This window comes from Vombatus ursinus, unplaced genomic scaffold, assembly GCF_900497805.2.
Source record: "Vombatus ursinus unplaced genomic scaffold, bare-nosed wombat genome assembly UNPS02014163.1, whole genome shotgun sequence".
NCBI lineage: Eukaryota > Metazoa > Chordata > Mammalia > Diprotodontia > Vombatidae > Vombatus > Vombatus ursinus.
In genome coordinates, this window is record NW_020953941.1 from 962,178 (window position 1) to 975,296 (window position 13,119).

General features: G+C 35.4%; 1 protein-coding gene across 1 annotated transcript; it reads right to left on the reverse strand.

Annotated features, from left to right (window-relative positions):
• Positions 1 to 2,282: 2,282 nt before the first annotated feature.
• Positions 2,283 to 3,197, reverse strand: LOC114040967 (olfactory receptor 4P4-like). The gene has a single exon (XM_027859198.1). The coding sequence runs from the start codon at positions 3,195 to 3,197 to the stop codon at positions 2,283 to 2,285; it is 915 nt and encodes a 304-aa protein (XP_027714999.1).
• Positions 3,198 to 13,119: the final 9,922 nt, after the last annotated feature.

Below are 13,119 nucleotides of genomic sequence, written 5' to 3' on the forward strand. Positions count from 1 at the left end.
AATTTTCCCACTTCTCAACCATTTATCATTTTCTTTTTTTGTCATGTTATCCAATCTGATAGATGTAAGGTGGTAACTCAGAGGTGTTTTAATTCACATTTCTCTAATCAATAAAGATTTAGAACATTTTGATTTGACCATAGATTGCTTTAATTTCTTCTTCTGAAATGTGCCTGTTCATATCCTTTGACCATTTGTCAATTGGGGAATGAATTGTATTCTTATAAATGTGACTCAATTCTCTATGTATTTGGGAAATGAGATCTTTATTAGAGACACTGGCGGTAAAAATTGTTTTCCAGCTTTGAGAAGGCATTTCTTAATCAAAAGAATTTAGATTTTAGTCAAAGCATGTAGAACTAGGAAAATGAGCAGAAGTTCAAAGATATAAATTTTGGTTTTCATGAAAGGAACAAATCCTTATTGAATATGGTTAACTAGAGGTTGAATGGATTACTTCTGGATGTAGTGACTTCCTTCTACTCTCAAAAGGTCTTTAAACCAAGGCTGAAGAATCTTTTATCATGGATATTGTGGAAATTAAAGCAATCTTGTTGTGTATTCTTTATCTATAATTGTACGATTCCATTTACTAGGACTCATTGATATAACACAATTATTTAACATTCTCCTAATCCTTGTTCATAATCCAATGAATATCCAGATTGAAGTCTAACTAACTTCTTGCCTTAAGCAAAGTTTTTTCCAAATCTAGTTCTTCCATGCTAATTCCTCACTCAGTCCCTTTCATAGAGCTCCAGGTACAATGTCAATTCAAATCTATAAGACATTTACATTGCCTCATAGCAAGATAGTCATCTTGGTGTGGAAAAATCATCTCTAATTATCTATCACAACTTGAAACTCCGACTTTTTTTTTAAAGCTGCTTCAGGACTGGCCATAGGATACAGATTAAACCTCATACTTGTCATTGTATCATTTTAATTTGATTCCTTTGCATGTTAAAATTGTATCCTGTACTGGTCTCCTTGAATTCCTCCCTCTTCTTTTCATTACAGTAAGTTTACAAGTAGTCACTTGAGTATATGTGGTATTCAAGGAAAACTGGCACCTTTGGTATGAGGGCTTGCCAACCCTTTTTCAGGGCTTCTCATTCACGTTTAATGTCTACCTGGAACTCAACTCTCACCTGTGGTTTCAAGAAGCTGTAGAATGTGCAGTGGCCACACCCCAGTTAAACTATCTTGGCAGACAGGCTACACCAGGTTGAGGGTACCTGAAGGGCCTCAAACCCATAGATGAGTTGGGAATGATGGGTGTCTACTCCCAGCATGAGATGAATTCCCCTCAGAATGGGCTGATTAGAACCATTTTAGAGATTGGTCAGACATCAATGATGCAGTCATCCAGTGCATCCTGGGCCATCCCCAGATCTCTTGACTTCTTTCTTACTACTGGACTTTAATGATTCTGGAAGAGAGAGTGAGATTGATGACTTTATGAAACCCTCCCTCTCTCTCTCCCCATCATCTCCCCCATTACTCCCTGCTTTCCTTCACCATCCCATCTCCTGCCCCATCCCATCTGCCTCTCTACCCCTTTCATTATTTGTCTCCATATTTCTGTGCTATTCACCTCCACTTCCTCTATGGTTATTAAAGGATGATTACAGCCCCATTTACCACTGCCATCAGGATTGTTCCAGACAGTACTCAAAGAATCAGCTGTGCTTGACTCCATTTTATAATTCAAGTATTTCACAAATTATCAATTCATATTAAGGATTAAACAGTTTGATAGGATAACAAGAAAACAGATGCCATTTTCTTTGATCCTTGCAATCCTGAGATATTATTTAATTTATTCAATAAACATTTAATTAATATAAATTGTGTGTATGTATGTGTATATATCTATGCATATGTATATAAGTCTGTATATATACATATATATACATATATACATATATGTATATATACATATATATACATGTATATATGTGTGTATGTGTGTGTGTATGTGTGTGTGTGTGTGTGTGTGTGTGTGTGTGTGTATATATATATATATATATATATATATATATATATATATATATATATATATATATATACACATGCATGCACATACCTGTTCTTGGTAATGGGTTATGCAGAGATCTATGATTTAGAGAAGATGAATCCATATCTTTTTAAAGGTATTTCTTGGGACTATTCTAAGATATTACTCATGGCAGAAAATTGAGGAATATGAAAACTGACTTTGACACTATGGGCTCAAGGGATAGATCAAGTTGAATGCTATACATTTTATTTTGATCCTATTATATTTTGTGGCACCACAGCTTCCGCACGGCATTCTTCATTTCTGTATTCCTCAGTGTATAGATAAGAGGGTTCAGCATGGGTGCAATCACAGTGTACAACACAGAAAACTCCTTCTCATTGTTGTTGTCACTGGGAGGTGGCACATAGGTATAGACACAGGGCAGAAAGAAAAGGACTACGACCATGATGTGGGAGCCACAGGTGGAGAGGGCCTTGCGCCTACCCTCTGCTGAGTGTGTTCGAAGATTATATAATATGACTATGTAAGATACAAGAAGGACAAGAAAAGTAACCAAGCAAACCATCCCATTGTTAGCAATGACCAAGATACTAACAACATGAGTGTTGGTGCAGACCAGTTTCAAGAGGGGTTTCACATCACATATGTAGTGGTCAATCTGATTAGGGCCACAGAAAGGTAACCAAAGGACCATGAGCAGTTGGGCAATGGAATGCCAAAAGGCCACCGCCCACGCAGTCACTATCAGCATGTCACATCTGTGTCGGTTCATAATGACTGTGTAGTGCAAAGGTTTACAGATGGCAATGTAGCGATCAAAGGACATAGATACCAGGATGAACATTTCAACACCTCCCAGCAAGTGAGCAGCTGAAACCTGAGTCATACAGCAATTAAAGGAGATCTTTTTGCTCTTGGCAGCTAAGCCACTGGTCAGTGTGGGGATGATGGTGGAAGTATAGGCCAGATCCGTGAGGGCCAGGTGACACAAAAAATAGTACATGGGTTGCTGAATCAGTTGACTACATGTGATAGTGATGAAGATGATGAAGTTACCCAGGAAGATTGCAAAATAACAGAGCAAGAAAAATGCAAAACATATTGTCTTCATCTCTTTGTTCAGGAAAAGTCCCAAGAGAACAAATTCTGTGACATTGTTCTGATTTTCCATGTATTTAGGGTAGATGATGAATGTAAATTAGAATATTAATTTATCTGAAATTAGGTGGAACAGGACAAATCATCATTGTTATTTGTTATATTTATAGTGCATAAACCCATTTGAAAGAATTTTTAAAACATAAAAGATCATTTTAATTGGCACACTGATCATAAAACATGAAACCAAAGTGTCTAACTTTAAGTCATAGAATTACAAAAAAGCAAAAACAAAAACAAAAAATAAGTAATTATCTCTCTGCTAACACTTTTTCCAGGTAAATAGATCCATTTGTATCTACAGTTTCAATATCACAACATTACTTTAAATAATATGAACATATCTTAAACAACTGCTGTATGTATATAAATATATTATTATAGATATATTTATATTTGAGTGTGTGTATGTGTGTACACATGCATATATCCCCACCTCTAGGGATAACTATCATTAACATATTTTAAAGTATCTGGATTTAGTTTAAAAGTTTTAATAAGGAATACCATAATTAATTGTCATAATCTAATATGTTTATTATAAGGGAAAAGTAACCTCTCCTATTTAAAAAAAATCTGTTGGCAGATGATGCAAATGAGAAACAAAGTCAATTAAAAAAACAGAAATGTCATGACATTGGGCATTTGGCAAGGAAGGGAGGGAGGAAAAAGAAGAGGAAAAGGAAGAACATGATGAGGAGGAGGGAAGCATGAAAGGCAAAGTAAAGGCTTTTACAAAGGAATAATGATGAGGTCCCTTAGCTCCTCATGTACCCTTGCAAGTTTTTGGGGCAGCAATCTTTCTTCACTTAAGAAAACAAACAAAAAAAAATTGTTATTGTGACTGACAATGATCTATCACCTCAGCATCAAAACTTCTTTTTAGACATAGTAAGGCTGGTCCCTGTGTAGATTTAATCTTGTTGGCCAGAGTGTTCTATATTCATGAAACCTGTTGAAATTTGGATTCTCCAGACAGAGCCTTGGAAAATTTAAATCATATGAATTTCTCCATTTTTTTTCTTTTTCATGACTAAAGATTTTATATTTTATAATTTGAAACTTTCAGATCAAATGCGTTGAATGTTATGTCTATCTTTTTCTATATAGCTCACTTTTCACTTCTGTAATTTCCTTATTTTCTTTCTTTCTTTTTAAATTTATTGATACATTTTGATGTTTAATCACAGACATTTCTCAATTCACTGCTTTGCATCCCTCCATTGTGGAAACAAAGTTCCCCATCCCACTCTTGGCCATATCTCCTTTGTAAATTAAGAAAGCATTTTCAGGTACATGAATAAGATATTTAATAGACATCCTAATATAGAGTCTAGTATAAAAATGTTAATGTTTAAATATTATTCCAAAAAAAACCAGCAAGATGAGCTGACCTTGATTGATGCAATGAAGTGATTAATTAGATTAATGACATATTTCAGACCGGTGCTCTCTTCCTAAAAGGCTGAAGGTATCTCAGATTATTCACTTGGTTTATAACTTCAAGGTGGGAATGAGAGAAATCACAGAAGCACTACTTGTAGAAAAAAAAATCAAGGTGAACCAACCATATTCACTATTTGTAGTGTGATACTTTTCTGAAGAGAGAAAAGAGGTATCTGTCTTACCATCTGTTCTTTAGAGCTAATATTGCTCCTGGCCTGGCCCTTTATTTGTTTTTTTTTTCTGTTTGTTTGTTTGTTTTACTTATTTGTTCATTCATCTATCTGTTTTTTTTTTTCCCTCCAGTAGTCCTTGAAAGGAATGTTCCTCTGCTCTTGATTTTAACTCAAGTGAGCGAATTGTAATTCAACCACAATAAGGGGTGGAGAAATGATCCAAGAGAAAAAGACAATATTTTTAGTCAATTCACACATTAATTATCCCACAGCTTTGTGTATAGAAAATTATTCCTATAACTACCCAATAGCACAGAGCAATAAAAACATGTCATTCTAAACTCCAAAGGTAAAGGATATTAACTTGAATTGCCTACTCAAGAGTAGAGATTCACATGTGTGAGGAAAAGGAAATCTGAATGGATTTTTAAGATGTAGAGTTTTAAGATGTAGAGCTGGAAGATGCCTTGGTGTGGTGAAGTATCACAGTGAGTATAATTCCAGTCCTGGAGTCAGGAAGACCCATCTACCTGAGTTTTAATTCAGCCTCAGACACTTACTAACTGTGTGACTCTGGCCAAGTCACTTAACCTTGTTCAGGGGTGGGGAACCTGCAGTCTTGAGGCCACACCAGACTAAAGGAAAGTATTTAGCTACAAGACATTTAAATACTTTTTCAACTCTAAAATTATGATCTTTTTATATCAAAAATCTCCTTTTAAAGCTTAATAATCAGAAGGATAAAGTGATATTTTCAAAGGCACTCAGTCAATCTGTAGTTTACTGGGGATTAAATCTAGATCTGAAACACTGAATTTAAATAATTTATTCATTGCCATATTGTTATGAAAGGTCAATGGTTAGAGTTAAGAGCTAAACCTCTCAGTTTTTAACAGCTTTATTCATTTGTTTTCTATCATATCCATTGGCTGTGCTCTTTTCAGTCCAAAAATGCTGCTGATGATGAAATGACTCCAAAGGGGAGAAAAAAAGGTTTCTGCAACATCATTATGAGTCTGGAAATGTCTTAAGTAGAGCTCTTCATAACAAGAACAACTTTCTTCAACCCTAGCATTAAGGAGTAATGTTCCATGTCTTTACCATTGCAGATCTTTAGGCTCAGGAAGACTGTGGGCAGACATTTAATGAAAATAAGAATTTTGGGGGAGGGTGAGCATATGACTAGGAATACCTGAGACAGGGAAGTAGGAATCTAGGTGATCTAAGTTCATAAGTCTATATGGGTTCTGTAGGGAAAAAAATCTTTCAAAGATTACCTTTTTTTTTTTTTTGCTTCTCTGTCATGTGTTCATAAATGATATTGAATAAACATTGTTAAAAATGAGGGGAAGGGTTGTTATTAAGGACAATCAAGTCCTGCAAACAATGAGTGCAAATGCATCCAAGAAAACTGACATTTTGCCATAAAACAAGAAGAAAAATCCATTCAAAGGAGATGCATTCCCACCAAATACATACCTGGTCCAAAGAAGTGAAAACTGATGTCTGGTCAAGCATTCCAGGCAAATATGAGGTCTTGTTATCTCCCAAGAGAATGGTCCATTTTTATCAACAGGCAGGGCTGGGAGAAGGTAATTTTTGCCAGGTGACTCCAATTCACTGTAAGGATCAGAGGTGGGAATCTGCAAGAGTTCCCTTATTTTCCCGGCTTGGAGCTCAGAAGACAAACAGGTTTTAAAGTTATTGACTCCACCTAAAACATTTAGTCCATTAACTGCTTCCTGTGGAGCCATAGAGAAAAGTGAATTTAAAGGCTTTGAGGGACTCCTGGGACTTGCTCTCCCAGAAGCATTTCCAAGCAATTAAGAAATGTAAGGCATTAAAATAGAAACAAAGACAAATTTTGGTATCAATCAGTCAGTTGGTCAATCAAGCATTTATTAAACATCTACTATCTATCAGACAAGATTGAACAAAGGAGGAAAAATGGTATCATGCAGTGACTACCTCAGGGTCAGGAAGATCTTAGTTCAAGTTCAGTCTCCAGCAAAGATTTCCCATGTCACTGTGGGAAAGTTGATTAACCTTTTAGTGCCCCATGGAACACCACCCAATTACAAAGCTGGTGCTCTTCTACATTAGGAGGTAAAAGGCCTTTAACAAGTGGCAACCAGGTGGTGCAGTGGATAGAGCATGAATCAGGAGGACCTGAGTTCAAATTTGACCTCAGACACATATTAGTTGTGTGACTATGGACAAGTTACTTAACGCCAATCGCCCCATACCAAAAAAAAAGGCTTTCATCAGGAGTTCTATATATCAATATAATATTAGTCCCACTTTAAAATTAGAAAATAAAATTTAAAATGTGCCAGACACCATTGAAGATGCTGAAAATTAAAGCCAAAAATTAAATAATCTCTGCTCTTGAGCAGTTTATAATCTATTGGATAAAACAACATGTACACATTTAAGTATATTTCATCAACATGTCAGACCCCTTCACCTTTATCATCCAATTGAACCTATTCATATAACCCAAAACATAGAAGGTACCTGGGTCTTCCATATGTCCATAGATGGATTCTGTTGGTTGATAGATATGACAGCTTAAAAAAAAAGTATAGATCAGGATTTTTCCTCAATATCTGAGTGTACCTTTGGAACAAGGCCATTATATCTTATATAGGGTTACTGGTTTTTGAAATCTGCTTTCCAAGATTTTCTATGGCCTCCTAAATGCCAAATTACTTTCCTTACCCCTCATGATCTTTAATCTTCCAATTACTTTTGGAATTAATTTTCTGTGCAAAACTCTCCTCCCAAATTCAGAAAAGCCTAGAAAGTTTTGCATGAACTGATGTTGAGTAAAATAAAGAGGTCCAGAAGAACAATATAAGCAGTGAAGACAATAAAAATGAGAACAAAAAGAGGTAATCGTAAAACTTTTGATCTTTGATTAATTGACAAAATTATAATCACTCCCCAGGGAACAGGTAAGAAACATAATGATTCAATTCCATGAAGAGTCATAAAAGGAAAGGAATAATATTTATATAGTGCCTACTATGTGCCTGGACCAATGCTAAATGCTTTTTCCAAATACTATGTCTTTTAAATCTCACAACAACCTTAATGGCATATACTATTATTATTTCCATTTTAGAGTTGAGAAAACTAAGGCAAGCAGAGGTTAAATGAGTTGCCCAAAGTCACACACTAATGAGTGGTTGAGATCTTCCCAAGTCCAGGCCCATCATTCTATCCGCTCTACCACTTATGTACCTATGAATGCCAATGAAGACACAATGTCGTATTCATGGTAACAAACATCTATGTGGCATAGCCAATAGAGTGGTGAACTTGGGGTCAGGAAGAACTGAATCCGGAGTAGTGATCTGAGCCCCAAATGTAGTGATAGCCCCATACCCCTTGTGTAGCTCAAAGGAAGGAAGAATAGTCATCCCTAGCCTCTTCTCCCTCCACTTTTTTCAAGAAAAACTTTTTATTCTTATTAGGAGGAGAAGCAAGGAAGTAGTTATGAGAGGCCACTATGCTGTTCTTCTCAGAGAGAGGAGGTACCAGGCTAGAATCATATGGATCTGTTCAATTTAAATATTGTTCCTTTAAAAGATATGATTGGTTTCCCTCTAACTTTTCACTCCAAGTTTTACATCCAAAGCTTGACCCCTTTCCCACAGATTAATTCTACTATGAATAAACACAGAGAATACTAAAGAAGCCCATTTACTCCAAACATGGCAAAACAGAGATCAGAGAATGTATTCATAGTAGTATACGTACCAGACAAGGCAGAGTAAAGGAACTCTCCCATTGAGAGATAACTCAGTTCAACCAAGAGAGAGGGTCCTGGATCTCCCCCAAGAGGAGTATTTCCCAAAATCTTTAGATGAACAAGTTGGGAATAGGGACGTGAAGGAGACAATCCTTTCATATCTTTCCAGAGGCTTTTCCTTCAGCAACCTGAAGTGCTGTTGGTCTCTTCCACCTTCTCTTTCACAGCTGGAAGCCAGGAACAACTGAATGAGTGCTCAAGGAAAAACTAAGTGAAGTTTTCCATCTCTTGACACGTCAACCCTGCCCTTCATGGAAAGTACTTACTATAGTACCAGGAACATAGGTGCTATACAAATGTTGTCATTTTTAACATTGTTATTAATATCTAATAGACTAATTGACACAGCCACTTGAATGTCCATGCAGCATCACAAATTCATCATGTATCTACATCAACTTTCTCCACTAAATGAATCTTTCTGATTTCATTATGTGTGTTAGTAAACCATGGCTAAATTTTATTGTTAAATTGAATTCCTACCTCTCTTTCTATCTCTCTCATTTCTAGTCAGTCACCCAGTCTTATATATTAATTTATGAAAAAAGCTCTCAAATTCATGATCCCCTATGCATTCCACGACCAAAAGAATATAGGCTTTTTTTTCTCATAATTTAGATTATAACAACGGCCTCCTAAAATTGCTTTCTATAAAGTGTCCTTCCTGTTCTTTGTCAATCGTTCATATAAATGTAAACTTCCTTCATTAACAATTTGATCATGTCAGTCTTTTTCTAGAAATCCGTTGATGGTTCACTCTTACCTACTAAGTAAGTCTTAAATTCCTTAGAATTCAAGGTTTTTTACATTGATGTGCTACTTTAACGTTCTAGCTTTATCTCAGAATACTAGTGCTCTATCACTAGTCATGTGGGTTTGGACATGTAATTTTAATGGTCTAGTCCTCAATTCCCTTTTTGTGTTGGTTTTAGTAGTTTAGTAGTGAGTGACTCTTCATGATCTCATGCACAGAAAGCCATTCTATCCTCCACTGTTACTCAAAGTCTGTCCAAGTTCATTTTTCTTGCTTCCATTATAATATCTATCAATCTGAACATTCACCTTCCCTTTCTCCTTTTGTCTTCAATATTTCCCAACACCAGGGAGTTTTTCATTTAGTCCTGTCTTCTCATTGTGTGGCTAAATATTTAAGCTTCAGCTTCATTATTTGACCCTCCAAAGAATGCTCTGAATTATTATTTTTAAGTATTGATTTATTTGATCTCCTTGCTGTCCAAGGGACTCACAAAAATCTTCTCCAGCATAACACCTCAAAAACATTAATTCTGCAGGACTCAACTTTTTATGTAGTCTAACTCTCACAGCCATACATTGCTACTGAGAAAAACAAAACAAAATGAAACAAACAAATAAACAAAAAAGCATAGCTTTGACTATATGGACCTTTGTTGGCTAGGTGAAATCTCCACCTTTTTTTTTAATAGTATTCTGTCTACTTTGTTCGAAGGAACAAGTGTCATTTTATTACACGGGATGTAGTCACCATCTGAAGTGAACTTTGAACACAAGAATATAAAATCAGACATTGTTACCATTTCTATTCCATCTATTTTTCATGGAAGTTATGGGACTGGTTGCCATGATTATAGGTCTTTTTTATGTTGTTTCAAGCCAGCTCTTCCACTCTCCTCTTTCGCCTTCATCAAGAGGCTTTTTCATTCTTCCCCACTTTCTGCCATCAGAGTAGTGTTGTCTGCATATCTGCAATTGTCGATATTTCTCCAAGCAAACTTAATTCCAGCTTTTGATTCATCCAGCCTGGCATTTCACACAATATACTCTGCATATAGAAGTTAAATAGATAAGGTGACAATATGTCGCCTTGTCATACTCCTTTTCCAATCTTAAACCAATTACTTGTTCAATATTTAGTTCTAACTATTTACTGGCTTCTTGACCCACATACAGTTCCTTAGGAGAGAAGTGAAATCATCTGATGCTCCTTACTCTTTGAGAACATGTCACATTTTGCTGTGATTTATACAGTCAAAGACTTAAATGTAGTATTGAAACAGAAGTAGATATTTTTTTCCAGTGAACTCCCTTGTTTTCTGCATAATCAAGCAAATATTAACAATTAGGTCTCTAGTTCCTCTGTCTTTCTCAAAATGAGCCTACCCTTCTGGTAAATCTTAGTCCACATATTATCAAGGTCAAGCTTGCAGAATCTTAAGCATAACCTTGATGTCATGTGAAATGAGCACAGTTCAGTAATTTGAACATTATTTGGTATTGCCTTTCTTTAGGATTGGGATGTAACCTGATCTATTGCAATCCACTGGCTACTTCCTTTTTATAAAATGAAGAAATTGGATAATATATTTTCTAAAGTCCCTTCCAGCTCTATTGACTTGATTCTTTCACCTTGAAAGTACTTCATGTATCAGGCAAATTCTACTACTCACATAAATATCAGTTTCTACTCCTATGACTTTGGTTACCCTAATTCAAAACTTTTTTTTAATGCAAAATAGCTATTTAATGAATGTCTGGTTATCTTTATTTTTAATTGGAAAAGAATGAAACAACAGAACACGCCAAAAACATGCTTTGCAATTAATTGGCAAGAATTGATATTCATAGTGAAATTGGATGGTATGGAAGGAATTTTTGATGACCAAAGTTTTATAACAGTGAAATATGATAATTGCTACTAAAATGTGTATTGCGATTATAGGAGTATCAATGTAACAAACTTACATGGAATGGTCCACCTTGACAGCTAAGGCCAGGAAATCCTCCCTTTTTTTCTGAGACAATTTGTTTCTATTTTTACTAAACACAAAGTGAAAAATAGAGGAACAGGGCAGCTAATTGGTGCAGTGGATACAGTACCAGCTCTGAAGTCATGAAGACCTGAGTTCAAATCTGGCCTCAGACCAAATACTTGACTCTAGCTGTGTGACACTGGGCAAGTCACTGAACCCCAATTGCCAAAAAAAAAAGATAGAGAAACAATTTCTAAGGTCCTCCCTCTTAAATCCTAAAATCTTAATGATTTTATTAAATTACTTATTTGACTGAAGGCTGAGGGATTTTGTGGATCCAGGTCAATAACGTTAGATATTTTATATCTACTTTTTTTTTCTATCTGTGTTACTCAGGTCACTAAGGGAGGGTAGGGAGAGTTTCTACAACAGTGACACGAATTATTCACATTACTTCATGATTACTAACACATTGTTTTCGAAAAGTTGTGGAAACAATTTAGTAAACTAAAAATACTTCATTGAAGTCAGAAACTAAAGAGAAAAGAGTGATTAATTCCCCAAAGCTATTTGTGATAATTAAAAAAAATTACACAACTTTATTCTCAAATTTGAAGTCATAATTTTGTTGTCATCTCTATATAACATGATCAAAATTGAATTCAATCAAATATACAAAAGTCACATTTCAATTTGAAACAACGTTGGTGTATAATCTCTACTTTTGATTGCAATGTTCAACTTTTACAAGGCATTGGACTTTTTGAGGATAGTGTCCAAATCTGCATATAAGGGTCAAGTGATTTTTTTTTTCTGAAAGTGACAATTGCAGATGGGCTAATAATTGGGTACAGTCCTCATCATGACTATTTCATTCCATAGATGTTAAGCTATTGAAGCAGAACTCTTTTAAAAAAGATATAACATTCAGTTACACTTCATGCAATGGTATGATAATTGTTACATGGCAGAAATTACACACAGGTGGTTGCTTGATTGGCTGTTGTCCTTCATGCTTGAAGAGGAACAAAATGACATCACTATGCTGGGGTCAAGGTGTGTTGTGCCTGATTATGGCTGATCAGACAAACTCTGAAGGCTCTACCACAGGTTGGGCACAAATAGTGAATATGAACATTTGGAGTGGAGATGTCTCTAAAGTTTTACATTTCATATTTCTTTTGAGTTTCTGATTTGCTTAAAGAGCCCAGCATCTACTTTAATGCAGGCATGCCATTGTAGGTGTTCCTATGCTAATGGCTCCCTTGTCTCACAATTACTGACTGCAGATATATAAATGAATGTTTTATCACTGGTGCTAGCATGTGATATCAAAGTTCTTCAGAGTGACCTTAAGAATGTCTTTATATTTCTTCTTTTGACCTCTGTAATATATGCAGGTACAGCATATTGAGATTTACAAATTATAAGAAAAGCAAAATGAGTCAGAAGGAAAATTGGCTGATGTTAGATTTTTTAGAAAGAAAGTTATTATCTATCCAAAATTTCATTCAGAATATGTTCTATCATTCTATTATTGTTAAAAGGTTTCTATGGATACCATATGGGTAATGGATGCAGACATGGTGGATATCAAGACAGTAACTGCTTTCCCATGGGGCAGTTTTCACTTATTGTATGTTGGTCATGCCATCACTTGTTCTTTACTTACCCTAATAGCCAATATTTCCCAGGGAGGCTTATTATTTTCTCTTTGGGAAAGTGCCAATACATTCAAACCAAATTATGCCAGAATGTTTCATTCTCTTT

Excerpts from the sequence above, each read along its gene's own strand:
- LOC114040967 (XM_027859198.1), bottom strand. The coding sequence starts at position 3,197 with ATGGAAAATCAGAACAATGTCACAGAATTTGTTCTCTTGGGACTTTTC.